At 36.0% G+C, this 21,837-nt stretch overlaps 1 protein-coding gene across 2 annotated transcripts in view; it reads right to left on the bottom strand.

The window, feature by feature from the left end:
• Positions 1 to 6,893: 6,893 nt before the first annotated feature.
• The window catches only part of MOSPD2 (motile sperm domain containing 2), a 30,964-nt gene continuing 16,020 nt past the window's right edge, over positions 6,894 to 21,837 (bottom strand). For both annotated transcript variants that reach the window (XM_068180018.1, XM_068180017.1), the window contains exons 8-14: positions 16,687 to 16,857; positions 14,373 to 14,485; positions 10,975 to 11,071; positions 10,112 to 10,208; positions 9,341 to 9,470; positions 8,097 to 8,199; positions 6,894 to 7,183 (exon numbers count right to left, since the gene is read on the bottom strand). In XM_068180018.1, coding sequence (XP_068036119.1) covers positions 7,037 to 7,183; positions 8,097 to 8,199; positions 9,341 to 9,470; positions 10,112 to 10,208; positions 10,975 to 11,071; positions 14,373 to 14,485; positions 16,687 to 16,857 — 858 coding nt within the window. In that variant the 3' untranslated portion in view covers positions 6,894 to 7,036. The remainder of the gene's footprint in view (positions 7,184 to 8,096; positions 8,200 to 9,340; positions 9,471 to 10,111; positions 10,209 to 10,974; positions 11,072 to 14,372; positions 14,486 to 16,686; positions 16,858 to 21,837) is intronic.

Here is a 21,837-nt window from a genome sequence, read left to right on the forward strand (position 1 = left end):
CCCCTTGGCTGAGACACGTGGAACAGAGATGCTTATTATTTTCATTTCAGCTGCTAAACAATTTGTCCTCTACCTTCAGTCACCTAAAATTGCTTTCCAACCCCCAGAATTCTTTGGAGTACCAACCACCTTTACACAGGGCCCTTGAGGCCTAAATCCTAGCAACATACTGCCTTTAGCAATCAAATATTTTCTCTAACTCCACAATATTTTGACTCCCTCATCCTCCAGCACTATGTTGCAAACTATATTGGGAATTGTCTATCAGTTTCTCCCACAGCTTCTGGCAGAGTTGCTATAAGTTATCAGATGTGTTCTGGAAGGAAATCTGATTGTAAATAACAGTACAATATATCCCTAACTTCAAAGAAGACATAGACCACTACTCCAGAAAAGTATATCTCTAGATAGACAGTTGGCAACTCATTTTCCTGATGCAAAACTACACATTTCCTAGAGAAGACATATGCCAATTTAGAAATTTTACTTAAAAAAATAAGTAAAAATATTTAAGATATTTTAATATAGAATAAAAAGCCTAGAAATATAATTTGCCTAAATTCTTGGTTATCAGTTCATATGATGTTAAGATTACTTTTTGGTATCAAGTTCTTTACTTAAGAAGAGCATCAGTTTCAGGCATATCACTCTTTCCAGCAACTGAGGCATTTCTGTAGTTTATTTTCCCTTACTGCAAAATTGAAAACTCCCCATTCATATCATAGCTTGATGTGATTAACATCAGTACAGGCACCACCAGCTCTGCTAGTTACTACTAAATACTGCTATTTTCTTTTTAGCTGAGCTAGATAGAAGTGTCATATAATTTGCAGTAGTTACAGTTTTTATATGATTTATTTTTTCTTGTAACTAAAATTGTAGTCCTCTACAGACAGGTTTGTATCTAGTTATTGCCTGCACTGCTACCAGGGAAATACTGAAAAAAATGGCAATTTGGTCACTAAATAGTCCTCTATTTCTCCTTTTACTTCTCTTGAGGATAAATTGACTATTCAGCCTAAAAATTGTCCAGTATTACACATGTATGAAGGCCAGTTTTGGTGGTGTGACAGAGCTATATTTGAAGCATCATCCCACTTCCAGGCTGAAATTTGTTTGGGAGAAAACACAAGAGCAGCTCTTCCCCCGGTAAAGCCAGGCTGTGTTTTGGGAGCATTGTAAGCCAGGTGTTCTGCCCACTGGTCCAGACAGGTTGGCAAGAAAGATCCTTGCATTGATGAATATGGCTGAAAACCCTAATACGTATTTTGCTTTGAGAGACAACATATCTACCTGCAAGGGCATTCACATGGATGCCTGCCCATCATTACACGGAGATGACTTTCCTGGTCAAGACAACATTTTCACAGCATGGATCAAAACAATTTTCAGTTTGTCTACTACAGCAATTTCTTTCTCTTTTTTTCACTTTCTTTAGAATGCACTAAAAAATCTTTTCATGAATCATCACCATCAGCTGCAAGTTTAAATTCCAAACAAAATTGTAAGAAAAAAAGAAAATATTATAAATGCTACTTGGGTACAGGAAAATGTACTGGAGGGCATGGAAATTATAGTAATTCAGATGCCAGGAGGTCAAGTATCAATCTGTAAGTTTTAGTTGCACCACATTAACGAAGCATCTGTGGTGTATGCCCAGACTCACTTTTCCATTTAGCAATTTATCACTTGTAGCATTCTAGACAAAAAATAGTTAAAGATATTCTATTAATGCTTCTTTTTCACACTACTATTGTAGTCTATGTTTATTTAAATGGTGTTTCTTATTTTTGTCATTTTCCATTTTCCCGGTGGCTTGAAGAACAGGTGTTCAGATACAGTTCCAAGCTGTCAAAAATAAAACTGGCAGTGAATTTAACAGGCACAGGGCTGAGGAAATATAAGAAAGTTGCAATTTTGAAAAATTAAATGTCACAGAGGCTTTGTTAGACTACATCATGGTTGCCTAGAGGGTACTTTAATTTGGATTTCATCATCAACAAAATGGGATTGTGGTTATGGTGGGACTGATAGTGGAGACTTGGACTTTGGTCTCTTGCCTCGCATTTCTTTGCAAACTTAAGGAAAACACAGCGAGTCAGAACCTGTCAAGATTGCTTTTGATCCCTTTCCTGAGGCCTAATTAGAGGGGCACTTAGTCTAGAGAGACCCCTTAAATAGCCTGTTGGGGGAAGACCATATTCTTATGTAACATTTTTCCACTCTGTGCTCCTGACTCTCTGGGTAACATTGACCTATGGGGTCAATTTTCTCACTGAGCCGAAATTCAAGTTTATTGTGTGGCTCCTTCCCAGTATCCTACAGACATGTAGTGGAACAATATGAATAGATGAATGCTATTATTTGTAGCTGGGTCTGTAACATAAAGTACATATCCAACTATCTGTTCCTTCTGGGAAGTTACCACAGGCCAAGATTTTTGCTCCTTGGTTGAGTAAACTTGTGTAGATTCAGAATGAAGTTCCGAGTTTTGCAAAAATGAAAAAAATAAAATCTTTGAATACTTTTAAAGAAATCACTGCTTGCAAACTGAATCACCATCAGGTGCTGGCCTACCCTATGGAATAATCAAGAAGAACGAAACACATAAAGTACTACCATTCTAACAAGGTATTTTTAAGAGAAAGGAAAATCTTCAAAAATACTTTGTGCAAAACCACCAACTGACAGTAAAATAATGAGTATATGCTACTGCTGCCTAAAGAAAATGAAAGATAAATAACCAAAAGTTACATGCTCTTGTTTCATATCCAGGTTTTCCAGCATTTCAAACAACTCCAATACAGTACAGCACAACTATTATTAAGAGAATTAGAACTGAATGAAGAATTACTAACAGATCAAGAGACCCTGAACTGGCATGAGAAAGACTGTAGCAGTCCTTTGGGTGGGCTGCTGCTACACCCAGGCTATGGTGAAGACAACAATGGGAAACTGATGAACAGTTGGGTTTTTTCCCCTTAAAAGGCTTTGTGTAAGGACTCATTATTACAGCATCAGAACACATTGCCTAATGCAACCTAAAACCAACAAGTGCTATTAGCTGCAATCATACAGCAATAATTGAGCACACTGTGCTTCTTTCAGTGTTTAGGAAAACAGAAGTGACTTAGAACATGACAAACAGCTAGACTGATACACCATTCTTAGGAATAAAGAAAGCCAGGAGATGAGATACCTACCGGCAAAAAAATCTGTCCAGCTGCTTACCTTTTGCTCTTATTATTTGGGAATTTCAGTGCTTCTGCTCAGAGGTAGCAAAGCAATAATTGCTCAGATCTACCTGGAAGCTGCCTATATCAGGCCCAGAAAAGGCCAGCACGTGGAACTTCAGTCAGTTCCTCCAGAAAGAAGGAAAACTCACCCTTGCCATGCTCTGGAGAGATGGATTTCCTGTGCTTTATGTTTTGAGTTGTGTCTCTGCATTCTGTGTATATTGTATTACTGTGTACAACCACCATAAAAGTGTCAAAAACAAGAATAGTGAGGTTCCAATTGAAAAGTGGCACTGAAACTACTGAGAAACCTGAAAGAGGGAGGTTGTTTCTCATCAGCTGCAGGAGGCACAGAGCCAGAAGCTGCTGATGCTGAACTGTACCAAGGAAACAGGGATACTGAAAAGCCTAATTGGAATCATCAATTACCATCACATACCTATGCTAGCACAAACAATGGAAATGTAGCAACTGCACACCACCAGGTTGGTAATTCCTCAGTGAGCCATCTTCCAGGGAAAATAAGACATGCACTGCAGAAGCTGACTGAAATGTCTTATTCAGCCTCAGAAATGAGGACACAACCTGCTCTTCCTGGCTGATTCGAAGTGATTAGCTCTTCCTAAATCAATACATATACTGTACACAGACATCCTCATGTCTTGACCACAACACCCTTGGGGGCTATACCAGACCCAAACCAGTGAATTCTTGTGATGGGCTTTGCAAAATGCTGTTATTCTGACTAAATGCCTGCTTTCACAACAAAGCCATAGGACATGAGTGAACTAACACTGTGCTTACCAGCAGCACTTACACCCTCATGCCGCCAGTGCAATGCACAGGACCAAGACACTGCATAAACTTAAAATGCTCTCCCATAAAACCCCATACAGTCAAAAAACCCCATATAAATTAACAGCCTCTGGAAATAGGGACAAACTGAGATTCTGAAGGCAAACAACAGAGACAAATTAGTTACAGCAGGGAATCACTGATGAAATATAAAGGTAATTTAAAATCCCTGCTCCTGCTGCCCCTCATCCTCATGTTATTGTTTTGGTTTTGTTTTCCTTTTACAAAATATCTGATCTTTTACATAGGAATGTAGAACAATGAAGCTCAGAAGAGGGTACAAAAATTCCTTGCTAGGAAAAAGAGTATGGATTCTTTTGGACAACAAGTTAATAATTTTTAGGATTACAATCTTTGTTGTCTCTTAATTGTCTGTAAAAGCCTAAATTAACTGCGAATCTAGGGTGAGGGAAAAGGAAAACTAAATCTTAGCTCTTGATAGTTCAAGTAATCAAATCCTATTTTGTGCATTGTCTAAGTTCTAAAATGCCCCAGTTTTATAAACTTAGTTTCCCATTGTGTGAAAAAAAAAATTGTTTCTTTTGTTTCTTCTCTTGATTTTGGGTATCAAATCATGTTAGTCTGTAACTTCAGTGTGTGTTAAACACAAAACTTTCCACCGCGAGACCCGTTTCCAAGGACCGTCACACAAAATCTGAAACTACTAACAACTGAAAGCTATGAAAATACTGGGAAAATACTCTGTGATGATAGAAAGAATGATGCTCTCGAAGAAGAAAAATACAAATTAACTACTGTCCATGTCACGTTAAAAGCCACTACTGTCACTTTTTGTGGAATTGCATCCCTTGTGCCATGGTACCACTGACATGCCAGCATCGTGTCCATGTGATTATGTCAGGTATTCTGTTCCAGAAGCCACTGTCACCTATTTCACATTTGTCTGACAGGTGCCACCAAAACTTCTGTTCACAACAGACTATGGGTCATCACCATATTGACTCCTCCCATGTGAAGTATCTGCAGACTAACAAGAAAGCAAAAACCTCAGGAGATGCAGCTATTTTTAAAAGACTAAACATTCAAGACTATGTATTTCCTCATATTTATTAAGTGTATTTTTCTAAAATATATTAAAATAGAAAAGATGTTCATCTGATTCATACAAATAAAATACCAATAATAAAATAAGTAATAAAATACTGAAAATATATGAAAGCACCAAAACATTAAAATATTCATATTGGCAAAGACTCTAAGAATATATTTCTGGCAATTTTACAGTAAAGTGCTATTTAATCCACCCAAATTAAGGAATTGGCATTTTAATAGCATCGTTATTGTTATCTTAAGGTTACAAATTATTTTGTTATTTTTCTCACTAAGACAACCATCAATTTCATTGTAAGCAAAGCATTTGAGTTGCATGCACATAAAAAAGAACCCACGTAACAGCTTCATTATAAGCAGTTAACAACGTAAATTGCCAATCATTAGGAATACAAAATACTGAGAAACAAAATAGGCAGAAATGAGATTAGTGAAAAATCAAGAAAAAGCAGATGCAGTAAACCATTGTATAAATTAAGAGAGGACAGAAGACTGTGCACCAAACATTTCTGCAGCTTGCTTTGTACATGGCATTTTTTTAGTAATCATATTGTTGGCTTTATTAGTTAATCTGTTTATTATTTTAAACTGTCCTTTTCTATCTTCTAGAAATGATCCTACATCACCAACACACTGTAAGCAAAAAGACATAAGCAGAGTATGACCTTTATTTTTCCTTAATAATCACTTCTAATCTATTGAAGTCAGCAGACAAAATCAATAAATCTGTTACAAAGCCATTTTGTAGCAAAAATTAATTCAAGTAACGTAATTATTTTAAATCTCCTGAAGAGTGAAAATTTTAAATGTATGAAAGATACCATCAGTCTCCTTTTAAGTTTTCATCATTTTAATATACATATTTACAGCAATGAGTACAAAGAATCCTTGTTAGCAAAGTTCTTTCTAGCTTCATGCACCATTTACACAACAATTTCTGTGAAATGCCAGATTTAATACTTTTATGTTGCCTTCAAGTGTATTTAATCTTCCTGATTTGACTTGCTTTTTTTCATAATTTCATATGTAATTTAACCATATTGCACAGCTCAGAGTAAGTTCTTACACTGACTATTTAATAGCCTTTTTATGAACCAATTATAGGCCATCACAGTGAAGAAGTCAGCTCCCACACTCCTTCTGTACTTTGAATACAAGTTGCTTTCAAAAAAAAAAAATAAAAGAGAATAGGAATAGTGTCTTGTCTTGTGCATGTGTTACTCGGGAGGAAATGTTTACAGTAACTTTTCCTTTAGAAGAAGCAGAAAAATAAGGAATTTAACCAATGAGAGCAATGGGTCTGAATTATCAAAATAATTACTAACAACAAATATCCTCCTTTATGTGTATGTACATACACTGATTATATAAAAAAATTCACCTCTAGTACATAATTTCTGTAAATTTTCCTGGATGAACAGATTAACCTTGGAATACACTAAGTTGACTGCCTGCATCTTCTATGGGAGTGATTCAGAATGTAAGAATGAATATGATGAAAATAAATGAAATATTGTATTTAAAGTAGTTGAGTAGAGAAAAAAAAAGCACAACAGTCTTAAATAATGTTGTATTTGGTTTCCTCCTTCCAGTTCAGTAGGTTTTTTTGAGTTATACAGTGAAAATAGGTCCTAGCTTTAACATCTTCCTCATGCCCTATTGTGTCAACTTAGACAATAATTTCAGTAATTTTTTTTGCTGGTCATTCGTTTCTTCTATCTTTTTTTTTTTTCCCAGTAAACTGTTCCTTGTTCATTGCTGTAGGCTCACAAACCTCATTTTGGCAGTTCCAGAATCCAAGCGCAGCACTGCAATATTTTTGACTCCAACGAGCCATGATAGGCAGCAGCACATCCAGGGCACAGCAATTCTTTTTAGCTTCTCTGGGCATACGCCAGGTAGAAGCAGAAGGCAGCAACAGTAACTGATAGCAGTGATAAAACAACTGACAGCTGCTGGAACCAGAGGCAGCGATTCATCTGCTCCTCAAGTCTTTTATTAATCTGCAGTAAATGAGTTAGCTGAAAATAGAACAGTTTCATTAAGTCAGAATTACTGCACTTGAAAGCACCTGGCAATTTTGAGTTATTTTGGAGAAGAGAAGAGAAGAGAAGAGAAGAGAAGAGAAGAGAAGAGAAGAGAAGAGAAGAGAAGAGAAGAGAAGAGAAGAGAAGAGAAGAGAAGAGAAGAGAAGAGAAGAGAAGAGAAGAGAAGAGAAGAGAAGAGAAGAGAAGAAGAGAAGAAGAGAGAAGAGAAGAGAAGAGAAGAGAAGAAGAGAAGAGAAGAGAAGAAGAGAGAAAAGAAAAGAAAAGAAAAGAAAAGAAAAGAAAAGAAAAGAAAAGAAAAGAAAAGAAAAGAAAAGAAAAGAAAAGAAAAGAAAAGAAAAGAAAGAAAAGAAAAGAAAAGAGAAAAGAGAAAAAGGAGAGGAGGGGGGGAGGGGAGGAAGAGGAAGAGGGAGAGAGAGAAAGAGGGAGAGGGAGAGGGAGAGGGAGAGGGAGAGGAAGAGGAAGAGGAAGAGGAAGAGCCTTCTCTCAGTGGTCTCTCATCAATACCTTTTCCATCACTACCCACTTCAGGAATTTCTCCCACTAAAGGAGCTTCAAGTCTTAAGTTACGGATAACCAATATGGCCTGCATCAAGCAGGTGACATCTTTACACTCAGAAGCAAAGAAACCACTGATGCTCATTGATGTGTCAGATCTGTATATACACAAGAAGAATGAGCAAACTGCATTGAAAATTTAATGATTATTAAATCATTATCATTAAACAAAATAATTAAATCACTATCACTGATGTAATTACCTTCAGTTGCTGCCACATTCAAATAGTATAATTCACAAAATACCAAAAAGGTTCAGTAAAAATTCTTTTTATCTCTACCATGTTCTATAATTTTGCTGAATATTCAGCACAAAGGAATATGCTATTACCTGTATATGTAAATCTTCATTAGTTTTTGCTGGGATATTAAATGCATTGTCTTTTAATGTCAGAGAAGAGGGCTTACTATTTTCTATGACGTGGCACCTAAGCCTGTAAAAAGGAAACAAGAACACACACCAAAAATCACAAATTTGATGCAACATTATATAATTAGGAGTAAACAATCCATCTTAAGAGGATAAAATCCCCACACTTTTAAAATTTAAGAGACAGTAATTATAATGACAGTACAGTTAGTCTAGGTTTACCAAAAAGTAAAGGTCAGCATTCATGAGTAACTCATGTACACAGCACACTTGTGATCAAATAACCTCTCTCTATTGCTTCAGGGTCTGTCTTAAAAAAAACCCAAATAAATTGCACCACTTATGCAAGGAAGCTTAAGGTCACTCACATGATGTAGATTTTATCCAAAAGGGAAGTAAGGGATAAGCACTTGAAGCAAACACAGAACAAGATTTAGGCATCATGACTCAAAAAATACTTTTTCCATGGTAGTTTTGGCCATGAAGGGGTAAAGGCAGCTCCAAAAAAATCAGCCCCACAAACCCACGGAAAAACCCCAGGAACAATCTAAGGCAAAAAAATAGTCAAAACTGCAGGGAACTTTTCCTAGACATGTTCAGTGATACCATCTAATGTGACTGGATGAGAGAGAAGAGCAATCGGTGCATTTAAAAAGGTGTATGGGGAAATGTATTTTTCTAGCAATTTTTCTAGATGACTTTTTCATCACTAAATATTGAAAATACACATATGAACATGTGGTAGGTTTTCGGAAATTTTCTACAAAATTCTGATTTTCCCTAGTAGAAAAGGAACATTTTTAATATTGTCTAGAAAATAGTTTTGCATTTACTATGTCTGCTTTCCTTGACTGCTTCCTTTTAGAAAACTCAAGCAACACATTCTTATTAAAAAACAAAAATCCCTATTGTTCATGTGTATTGTCACATGCATTCATATTTTTTCCACTTAACTCTTTATCAGCACGAGAAAAAACAGAAAAAAAAAAAGAAGAGCACATCCAGCATACCATTTTATACATTAAACCCACATCTAATCAGTTAAAACAGAGCAGAAGTCTCAATAATGTAATTTGGTCAGTAACCACACAAGTGAGTTTGGAGAATCCTTCACTGATTATGATTACAGAAGTGCTATAAATCAGCTAAACAATAAAAGCTAAAAAAGACCCCAAATCCCTGTTACCAGGAAACCATATGCTTACCTGTGTTCCATCACTTTGGTCCTAGGGACTTCTTTCCAAAACTGAGTCAGTTCTGGCACACCTGCTCCAGAAGACTGGTCCATTTCTGCTGCCATTATAAGGAAACGATCCTGCAAAGAAGCTGCAAAACCTGCCCTCAAGGAAGACAAAAAAGAGCAACAGTGTGCTTAGAATAAAACAGCAATATTGCAAGGATAGAAGTATTTTGCACAAAAGTGCCATAAAATGAGGACTTGTTTACTGCAGGACACCAGACACTGACTAACTAGAAATAAAAGTAAGGAAATCATTCTCTAAAGCTCAATAATTCTAATTACAGTTTTCCCAAAATTACATATGTTTATTTTAACAGAACTAGTTTCATCTTAATAGCTCAAAGACAATGCAAAATTTTCTCCAGCAAATTCACCTGTCCTTGCAAAAATATAGGAAACTGATTTACTGCAGATAAACTCCCACTGTAATAATGAACCAGTGAGACAACTGCCACTCAGACTTTTTGTTTTTTATAACAAGAAATAAAATGGGTTGCAGACAACAGCTGCTTATGCCTGAGTGGAGCAGTAAATCAGTACAGGCAGCTACTCAAATCCTTTCTGACACCCATGTTTTTCTAACAAATGGTACCATTCTCATACAAGAGCCAAGCAGATATGGGCATCTGTCAGTCCTACACACCAGCAAGCACACACAACCATCAGTGTCCAGAGCACGTCCAGTAATGCAACTTGCCCAGATTTCTTACAAGCTCTATTTTACATTTTTACTTACCACCATGAAGAGAAACTATTATATCTAATGATGTGCCAGGTTCACAGCTGCTGTTGCTAGGTTTAACCCTGTATTTTTCAGGTGCAGTTGTTCTCACCTATAAACAAGAAATATGAAGGATACAGTAAGTGCAAGCACAAAGTACGATTGCTTCATAACTTCTCTCATTCTGTAATAACTAAATCCCCAAAAGCTTGACTATCAAGACAAGTCTCTAAAATATAGCATTTTGTAGGCATGATAGGACTCTTACATATTCCTTTTTCCTCCCTGTAAATTGCATTTATCCTTTGTTTTCTTGCATTTGCTATTTTTCTTTTGCATACATATTTAAAACCAGCCAAGAACATGTTATAATAAATATGAAAATATGAAAACTTTAAGTTATTTTAATGTGCAGAGAATGCAAAACATGGGAAAAAACCCACAAACATGCAAGTAAACTCCATTTTCTGAAGCAAATATAACTACTAATTCCTCTGATGGTGACATTTGCAGATGGATCTGCAGAATTTTGGAGTATTACTAACTTGTTTCCAGCAGTATTTTAAAAGAAACATTCTAAAAAGATGACTTTTCAATGCTCAAGCCTTTCTTTTTCAAGAAGTTATTACTCTCACCAAAACACTAACCATCACTTTAGCTCTTTTTTAGTCAATGCTCCAAAGATTTTTAATACTAATTATCCCCTTTGAGGTGGTACATCGTGGGCATAAATTCAGCCAGATCTTTGATCTGCCTCAAACATCACTACACAATAAAAAATTTAATCTGTAAAATGGATTTAATACTATTCTTCCTCCTTACAGAAAACAAGAAAAAGTTATACAGTTAGTAAACCAGGCCACACATAAAACACTTACTTTAAAAGCCACTACATTTTTAGTGACATTTGTGAGAACTATCAAACATTTTTTCTCTCCAGTTTCTTTGGATCCAAAGTATAGCTCTTCTGCTGGGCTAATAGGAAATTTAAAAATAGTTAGTTTTTTCAGATTATCTTTTTACAATACATCATAGAAAAAACATGACCACACCTCCAGAAAAACAAAAATACTTTCTACCCTGCAGCTACAGTCAGCATAAACAGATTTTCATCAAAAAAAGCTATGAAATCAAAAAGCAGAAATTTTGTAGTGAAGCTCAGGGTTGACTCATGACAAGTGGAACTGGCTGCCTCAGCTGATTACTGCCCTCGACTTCTGCCATCTGTAACAGCAGGAACAGCCAACAGATACTCGGAGTCAGCTACTGCATCTTTGGGCAGTGTGTTAAGGGAAAGCATTGCTGACTTTAATTTATGCTCATGCTAAGGAATATAAGGTGTCACAGACAGGGAGTAAGTTCAACCTCGAACATCTATCCTTGTCATGGATATAGTGCACACATAATAGAAGGCAGATATCCTTCCAATAATTTCAACCACGACAGCTGAATCCACTTGTACTTATGAGTCAGTCTTGACATTCTTGTGGTACCACATGCATAAATAAAGTTATTGCTTGTTTTTAATATTCTTGTGCAATTAAGAGAGTCATGCATGAGATATTTTAAACCACATCAAACTAACACAACTCAATTTGGATAAGCATTCAGATGAACACTAGTAGGTAAAAGGTAGGGCATGCTCATATAATACAAGTTGAAAGGAAACTTGAGTAGCAAGAAGAAGAACGTTTCTTTCATTATGTCACATGAGGAGCAAAGAACTGCCATTCTACTCCGTACTACTGAACTGCATATTCTTTTTCAAAACCGTGATTTTTTTTCCCCATGCCCTTTTTTTTGGAATGCCAATTTCACGTTAGTTTGACCTCCTCCTCAAAAGACTTCCTTTTGTGGTACCAATCCTTCCTTCTCCCACTTATGAGAGTGGGAGAAGAAGCATATGAGCTGAGAAGGGCAAGAAGCTGAGCTGTAGGGCAAGTGTGAACGCCCATGCCGGAAGCAGATTCCGGGGGTGACTGTGATGTTGGGGTGCTGATGTTTTACAGTGCATTAGTCACTCCACGTGACAAAACTACTTTTGTGGTGGAGATAAGGAAGTGTGCCAAATAAGGTAGAAACCAAAAAAATTATGGGCATAAAACAGCTTTATATGGTAATTCTCTACTCCTCTCATATTCTTTCATTTCCAAATTGTGAATTTAATAACTGGTGCTAGGGAAGGGAAGGATTGTAGCTACAACATAGTTTAGCTATCTTAATACTGTACTACTACAGCTGTGTGTAACAGCGATTGCAAGATGAACCATAAATGAAACAAGGTAACAGTAATCAGCCTCAAGATAAGCCACTAACATGATCAAGGGAAGGACCATTCTGCCAGAGCCTGATCTTTCTTGTTCTCATGACAATAATTATGGTCATTGAGCAAAGAAAAAAAAAAAAAAGCTTGGGGACCACGGCTGTATGGCTCTTGTCTGCAAAATCAAGTTCCACAGCATTAGGGGTTAGTGGTATGTAGATATTAGGAGGGTGGATTATGGATTGTTTAAACAAACACCCAAGCTTTTTAACTTTCACAGATGCAGGAATTTCCTTACTCTGATGTGTGTGACATAACCAGCCAGTACTAGAAATTCTTGTACCACAACACACCATGAGCTGCTCCTCCACCAGACAGTACAAGGAAACTGCTGCTTTTTGTCCGGCCAAACAAATTCATTTATTGAGGAGAAAGTAAGAGGCAGCCTTTCATTGTAAGGTATACAAAGCAAATACAATTGTGATCTAAATGAGGGAGACAGCTGTGTCATAAGCATGACTAAAAATACAAGAAACAAAAGAGCACAAGGACCCAGCTTTGGTCCATGATTTTATGGTGCCAGAGCTGCAGTGCCTTAGCTGCGTGCTCAGGCTCCAGGCTGCTCCCTTCACAGGGCAATGCTGGGGGATGAGCAAGATGCAAGTTAATCATGGTGGCAGAGCTTATGGTCTCTGTGATAGGTGCCTACAACTGGTTATGAATGGCACTATATATTACAGGTCCAACCACCTTCAGTTTAATGTCCACAGCAACAGCTGCACTTGGGATTTTACTTTAAAAATAAAACAAACAGCAAGAACAATGGAGACACCAGTATTTTATTTTCCATGACAGCAAGACTACAAGTATTAACACCACTACACTTGACTAAGTTTACTCTTCCATGTGTTGCAGTCCATGTAAGTTACTTCTATTCAATGACAGCTTGAAGTATTTTAAGAGAAAAAAAAGGAACTTTCTGGGGGTGTTTCTGCTTGTTTGGAGTTTTTTTTTCCTTGTCTGCTTATGATTTGTGGTCCTTTCATTTTTTAATTAAAAAGTGGTTGGAAAAACACACCTAGCATTTGTGATTGTCGCAGAAAATGTTCAACATTCTTTTATTATCACAATTCTGCAGTCTACGCCTTTGTCTTGCCATACAAGAAACTAAGGCTATACAGAGGAGGTTTTTAATTTAAAAATTAGGAAAAATTTACGCATACAAAATATATTTATGCCAATGAGCATGTCATTATTAAAATTCATTCCAAAACTAATTCATTACAACACTTAAAAAGTTAGCTAAGAAATTACCTAAAAATTAGATATTTTCTTCATTCATCTAATAGCAAACTGAAAGTGAAGATAGAAGTTAACATCTAAATCAAATTCTAAACAAGCATCTTAACCTAAAAGGCAGTGAAAAGAAAGTGATATTGGCTAACTGATTTCTTTATTCTAGTTTAGTGATAAAAATAACTGAGATGCAGCATTTTAGATGACAAAACCTTCTGGGTAGATATGTCATTAGAGAGCCCTTTCCACACAAAAGAAATAGGATCCATTAATCAAGTTTAACTGGTGGAAATTATTACTGTAGACATTTATACCACCATAAGCCAAAAGAATTCAAGCAAGATTTGACAGTAAAAGCTGTCTTGAAAAAACATTGGTTTTTCTTGAGCCAGTGAAATCAAACAATGTCAAACCACTGGTCTCATTACACATAAGGACAGGCTTAACTTAGGTGGTTTCTCAATATAAACAAAACACTTCTACAATGCTATGGAATATACACCTATTTGTACAAAAAGTACCTTTGGTGACAGAAGATTCACTGAAAACTTGTAAAACCAGAAAAAGCCTTTGAGCTTTGTAAATATTTATCTTAAAAAGTTTATAATTTGTTTTCCTCTAACAGTCTGAAAAAAGTTTATTTTGAAAACCAACTAGTTCAGCACTCAAGTGTCCAAGGCACATTGTAAAAAGAAAATTTAAGAAAATTATTTTTACCTGATATGTAATAAAGGTCCTTTAAAAGTGGTTAATGCTTTCTTTGCATTTTTTGGTTTGACCTCTGTTTTGTCAGTTTCCTCTGATTTGGAAATTTGTTCTATAGAATTCATCTGAGTAAAAATGATAGTTATAATGATTAACTAGAAACCTGGATTACACGTTACAGTATCATGCAGGTATTTCGAAGAATATCATGAGGCTTATTTCAACAGTTTACATATTACAGACCAAGCTTTATATATATTTATTCCCTGAAGGCGCTTGAAGTCCACTGATTAAAATGACTTACTATAGAAGATACATAACACATTAAACATGTATGAAACAAAAATTCTGCTTTGTCTTTTTCCATGTATTTTCCTGCTGGTTGGGTCTGTTTTTGAAAGCTCCAGACACACTAAGTTACAGCACTTCAAATATCAAAGATTATAAAGCACTGGTATTATTCATCCATTGCAAATTAAAATTAAAACAGATTAAAACAATACAATCGCTGTGCCACTGTAAGAGAAAACACAGTACCAATTCCACACTTCATTGCACTGCAGGGTAGCTAAACGTATCTTCATTGCTCTAAGATGAAACACTGAAGTATTGCAGAACATAAAAGAAATAATGCTGATTGAATTGGTGCTTTCAAAACTGCAGGTACATCTTAGGTTCTGAGGGTTTTCTTCTATAATATTAGGAAAATACATGCAAAACAGGGCAGGTGCTGGGGGGTAACAGAAGACTGAAAGAATTAGTGACATCATGATTCCAGATCAGTTGACTCAAGAGTTTGCTTAGTCTCCTTTTTTACTCCACTTTTAATATGGAAAAAAGACATGAAGAGAACTCAGTTCATGCAAGTTTGAAGTATGGGAATGAAAGGAATACAAAACTTAATATGAAAAAGGCTGTATAAAAAGAACCCACACAGGAACTTTTTTTATAATTATATAAAATTGATAGAAAAAGGTTAGTGTGTAAATACACTGCACTAGTTATATGTTAGGCTTTGTTCAACATAAAACTACCAGAAAAGATATTATTGTAGAACACAAAAGCGGAAGCACCTACAGGACAGGCACTTACTAACAAAGTTTATCACTCATGATTCCCTGTACTGAAAAAAAATGAGTAGCACCTTGGTTACACTGAATAAAAGTGAAAACCATTACATGCTTTATGGTATTTCTAGAGTAAAAAAAGTAAAAAACTAAAACACCTTAAGTAGAAAGGTAAGTCACCCAAGCAAATTAAAAGCTAACAAATACTGAGGCTTAAGCACCAAAGCACTTAAGCACTACTTAACATATTAACACTTAAGCACCAAAGGCAACTCGCACATAAAGCAGAAATTCTCCATGTTTCTGTATATGAGAATCATAGCTTCTAAAATGTGTCCCAATGAAAACATGCTACTGAGTCTAACCATGGTTATGTAATGCTTCCTTTTGACCTTAAGGTCAGTGAAATTATCTTTTTTTTTTTTTAACTGGCCAAGTTGCAAATAACAGCTGGACTACTTGGTGAGCTGCACATTTCAAATTATTCTGCCAAACCTGTAATGGTAAATGAAACTGTATTCTACTCCATTAAACAGAAGTTTTGCAGGCAATATTCCAAAATTAATTATGGCAAAGTAGTGAATTTCAAAATTTTTTCTACTATTTTCAAGAGCAATATCCCCAGTTCATATCACTGCATATTCTTAAATATCACTTCATATGAACTTGTGTAAGACAATACCTTTATTTCTGGATAAACAAAACTGCAGGAATATTATGTTGCAAAACATGATTGATGGAGTAGGAATACAATTTGTCCTGAGAATAAATGAAACCATTTCTATGTTGGGATTTTATCAATAATTTAAGAAAACAAAGTAACATCCAATAGTGCAGAAATATTTAACTTAAAATTTTTTCATGTACATCCTGATTTAAGCATTGGAGAAAACTAGATCTATTTCAAAATGATCACTACTAAATACACCAAAATTAAAAAGAAACCGACTAGACAACCTTTGAAAACAAAATACAGAAACCTTTTCCCTTTTGCTGTACAATTCACTATATTCCAAGAGACAGACTAAATACTTGGTGCACATTTTATGCATTCTGAAGAATGAAACTTGTCTTAACAGACCAAGAGTCAAGGTTGAAACTGCAACTATAATTTTTCAGTTTTTCTGTGTTCTTTTGCTAAATTAGAAGACAGAAAAACTTAAAAACATACAACACAAAGACAAGTAACCAAAATTATATGCCTCTTGTTCCACTTTGTAACCATCTAGCTAGTCTTGCCTAAATCTTCACTTAGATACCTTTTTCTGATTAAGGTTTTGTGCTTCATTCAGCTCCCCAGCCTCCTTGGTGTCTGCATCTATCTCTTCTTTACTTTCATGCTCATCTTCACTTGTAATGGGCCCATTTTCACATAAAGGAGTCTGAAAATCATCATCAACCAATGGAGGATAACTGTACTTGAAAGAATCCTGAAAGATAAGGAGATTTATAAAAGATTAGTTATTCGAGAGGATTAGAAGTGCCTTCTCTAGTTATTTTTTAATGGAAATACTGTCTTTGTTTCACATTACTTTTATGTTTCATTTATCCATTTCATGTTGCACACCTGCACTGAAAGCTGACACTAAGAATTTCTATTTTATCATCAACAGACAAATAAATAGTCATCTAATGAAGCCAGTAAACTGTAACTTTTATTTATATTCATAACAGAACTACAGAAGCTGGTCTATCAAGGATCAGCATTCAGAGTCTAATTCCTGAAGTTCTCTTCTTTGTTCTCAAAAATGTGGTTTAAAACTTACGACAGCTATTTCTAAAATTATTTCAAAAGTGACGAAAAACATCAGTTGTTCCTTGTATGTTAGTTTCATAATGGCTGCTTAAAAAAAAAAAAAAAAAAAGGAAATAAAGCCCAAAACCATAAAACAACCCCAAATAATCCCTTAAGTTTAACATAATGTGTGTGGACCTTTAGCATATTCTGCAATTCAGCCCTCTAGTCTTTGGAATGCCAAATCAATTTAAAGACCATATTTAAGATATCTGAGTAATGTAACAGCAGAATACTTAACTTCTCAATGACTACAATAAAGGTACCTTTTCCATTGGAAGATCAGTAAAAAACAATTTTTGCTAACTAGAAATTTTCTTAACATTCTCCAAATTGTTTTATTACATGTAATGTTAGAGGCAGTGTTTGAATGGGGATCTCTGTTCCTACTGCATTTCTAAGCAGTTTTAAGCATCAAGTAAACTGATATAGTGTGTCAGCTTTTCCAGTGGAAAAAAATAACACAGCTTTGACTCCTGCAAGGCAGAATGGAGCAATGCCCCTGCTTCACAAATTATGCCTCCTTCAGCAGGGAGTTACAAAAAGGTGTTTCAAGAGAGCTCTCCATAAGCAAGAACACTTTCTCAAAACAAGGAATAATGTGATATTAAAAAAGATTAAAAGGAAAAAGTCTTAGATGGACCTATTCAAAGAAACCACAAACAATAAAGTATACTTCCTGCTCATCTTTAATCAAGGTCTAAATCTCATCTACTCTACAGGCTGCAGCAACAGTCAAAGACCTCTAGATGAATGAAACAGGTATTCCCTGGCTTAAACAATATCCTATTAAGGGCCAGAAGGACAAGCTTTAAGTATCAGTTACAGACCAAATCACTATTAAAAGAAAAGATTCCAGTCCACAAGAAATATTACAAAAGTCTTACAGAATACTGACATTGCATATTTGACAGAAATATCCAGCTTCCCCTTATCCAAACCAACAAAGCCTTGTCATTCCCTCCCAGCAGAGGATGAAGGGCATGTAACAAAGTGACCTTCATAGAGGGAAATTAATTTTGCTGCACACTTTACTTGGCCTTGTTAATCCATGCTGCTGGATAGCTTCAAGAGCTGAGTTGTCCCACTGATGAGATTCTGTTCGAAGTCCCACACTTCCTAGTCAAAGTGCCTAAGTTTCAGTGACATGGGTGCATCTACTAACAGGGTAAAAAACTCACCAGGAAACAAGACATTTATTAAATGCCTGATATATCCATTCTATAAACTTAAGACTTTTTTTTTAATACCAAATCTAGAGAATGCATGCTACTATTATTAGCAGTTTTGTAGAGGTGTCTTAATCATAGTAGTGATATTTTCTAAGATTACATGCACACAGTGGCCAAGAAGTCATATGCAAGTTTAGTCAAGTCTTAACTTCAGGCCACTGACCTATATAAGGTACTTCCAAGAAAACCTGTGGGCTATCAATTTAGATACCCAGGTGAAGAGCACAGCAGTTGCACACATTGTTCAATATTGGCATCAGTTGAGAGAATCTTGATCAATTCATCCTTGTTAAATCCATCTTCTGACAAAGAAAGACTGGGCAAAACAACAAATCAAAACCCTACTGTGTACATGTCTTGTATCAAAGTGTACACGGTATGTACATGAGTCTTGCAGAAAATATTACTGAAGAGACAAAACTCCCTGCTCTGTCAGAAGTGTGTATGCCTTAAGAACTGAACTGTTCCAACAGCTGGGAATGGCAGAATGTGTGATACAATAGATAGGAAAGACAGAAAACACTGAGTTATTTTCCATTTAGTAATAAATGCATACTATAACCAAGTGGCTCTTGAGCACCTAACCGTAATTTTCCAGGCTGGCTAGCATCAGCTTGCTCCTAGATCTGCCTTGGGCAATTTTGATAAGTGCTACCAAAATAAACCTGCTATAAAGAAAATTACCTCTGTGCACTATGGACAAGAACAACTCAAAGCTACATATGTGATGTGTAGCATGTATGGATTAGCAATATAGACAGCCAACAGACTGATGAGGACTTGAATGGAACTTACACCAAATTCATTCTCCCAAAGTCCCGCAAAACCCAGGTTTCTGTTTTCCATAAGTAGTTTTACTGCTTTTGGTACTCTGGAGACACCTTTGCCCACTAGTTGTCTAAAATCAAGCATGTGATACTCCTCTTTCACAGTTGGCTGACAGTTAATCAAAGGATTTTAAAGCTATGGAAAGTTTCTGATTCATCTTTTGAGTGACCCTGAGACAGACTTAAAACATGCTTTAAGATAACTTCACTGAGACATTGAAGCTTGAAGGCTTCCAACAGAGACAAAGACCAGTTCCCTTAATTAAGCAAAGTAATCACTGACTCCAAGTTCAACACTATTTATTCTACGGATTTTTTTTTTTTTATTACTTCCAGAACTAGTCTCTAACATTCTTCTGGAATACAAAGAACATGAGTGCAGTGGAATCTAGGTATCTCCCCAAATTAACCTGCTCCACTAGTTGCTTCTATCTGGCAAGACCTGGCTCCTCAAAACTGGATCCTGGTAGGGGACACAGCAAAGGATGCACAGATCCGCTGTGTTCTTCACTGGCATTTTGCTCATCATGAGTATGAAGACCTGTAACTAAATGTGTGGAAATCAAAGATGACACACAAAATCAGAAGGAGGCAAAAAAAAAAAAGTCCTTCACAAACAAAACCAAATACTTGAGAGAAAAATGGAAGGAATCAATTTGTGCAAGTCAGATACTGCATTTAAAAAAAGCCAGGCCTGACAAGACTAATAATGGTGAATTTTACTCTAGCTAGCTGCCTCAAGAGAAGCCAAGGTTAATCACATCAAGAAAAGTTAAATTCTGAGAAAGAGCATTAAGTTGTCTGTTGTCTGGTCAGTGAAAAACTTCCTGCTATCAGCAATGCAAAGGCACTGCTTTTACTGCATACACTGAAAATCTTGGGAAGAAAGATTCAGAGCACAATTTTGGAATCTCAGTATTTGCTAACAATTTTTCCAAATTATGACAGTTCTGAGGTTAAAAGCTCAAAACAGCCATTAAGTGAAACTCAGTAGTTAGATAAAGCATGTGCTGGTTCAAAATACAGGGCTCTTAATATGCAGAGATAAGCTGTTTTTCTGAAATTGTCAAAATCTCTGGAGTTCTTGTCAGACAAGTTTACTACTATTCTACTACTTTATTTCTGCCACTGCAGCTTTTTACCCCAAACAAATGATTTGGATAAGCTGCCTCCATGATTCTGAAACTTGTTAATGCTCTCAGAAGATGGGCAACATGGAGCCAGCTTGTTCCATCAGTATGTTCCATCAGATGCTTCAGCAGGATATTTAGCAAAACCACAAGTTCTTTCTTTAAAGACATAATGAACTATTAGGTAAGATAGTCTAAAAAGCAGATGGGAGATACTCAGCTTTAATGAGGAAAAAACTTGCCCCTCTATTGCAACAACAGGACAATACCACAGGAGACAGGCCCAGAACCACTGCTAAACAACATTCAATCCCTTATTGAAGCCACTTCAGACATCAATGCCCATCAATTCCCTCAATGCACACTCCTGCAGTGCAGTAATTTCAGCTTTCTTCCATATGAGAAAGTTCTTACTTGAGACTGGAGCTGGGGCAGCAATTCTCTGTGGAGAAAAAGGGCATCTTTTCTTCAAGAGTCACATGTGCTTTTTAAAGGCTCCTAATCTCAGTCAAATGAAAAGCAAAGTAACATTCTTTTATGTTTCCCAAACAAGTTTCTAATATCCTGGCCACAATAACACTGCCCTGAATTCATGGACAAAGGAACATTGCCTCCCCTACTATTGCTGAAACACAACCCTCCTTTTCTCCATATGGTTACTGCCATAACACCAAAAGTACTTCAGAAAAGAAAAGGTGGAAAGAGAACAATGAAAAGTAGCTCCTCTGCAGCGGGCTTATTCTACTACCATAAATGCCTATTAAAATTTTAAAGCAAAATTTTTCTGCAAGTTTATTTTAAAGATTGTGCAATACTGATCTACTAGCCTTGTGAAAAGTGAAACTTGTTGCACAAGAGGCTTGTGCTGTGCCACTCTTTAGATTGCACTAGATCTGGATTCTGGTTCTGTTAAACTGATGCTGCTTGTACCACTTTGGATTTCTACTATACTCTTTGAAAAGACTCTTCTACAGCCATGTCTTAAAATGCAGCCCTAGAGACAGCAAAGAAAAAATAGCTACAATATAACTGTCTTTAGTGAATCATAGCTTTAGAGCAGGACTAGATTCTCAGAGGACAATGAAACCTACTTTCTGTTCATAGAACTTGTTTTATGAACAAACACCATCTCTAATTCATCAGGGAGGAAAAAAACGTACAAGGGACAATGACACTTAGATAGTTTTTCATACCTTCAAGAAAAATTAAGTGGTTTTCAGTGACTTACAAGGGGATGAATGATTCAGAAAAAATAGTTCAGTAGTAAGGAATGTATTTAAGAATGCAGATACCAAATTCTCATGAAGTTAACCTATTTTATATTACCATGATTTTGAAATTATCATTGGCAAAACAATTTCAAGAAATCTCCCATCTGTGAAGAGCCAACCCTCAATCCTACATATGAAATTTATACAGGTGTCTC

This window comes from Anomalospiza imberbis, chromosome 2 (assembly GCF_031753505.1).
Source record: "Anomalospiza imberbis isolate Cuckoo-Finch-1a 21T00152 chromosome 2, ASM3175350v1, whole genome shotgun sequence".
Classification (NCBI taxonomy): domain Eukaryota; kingdom Metazoa; phylum Chordata; class Aves; order Passeriformes; family Viduidae; genus Anomalospiza; species Anomalospiza imberbis.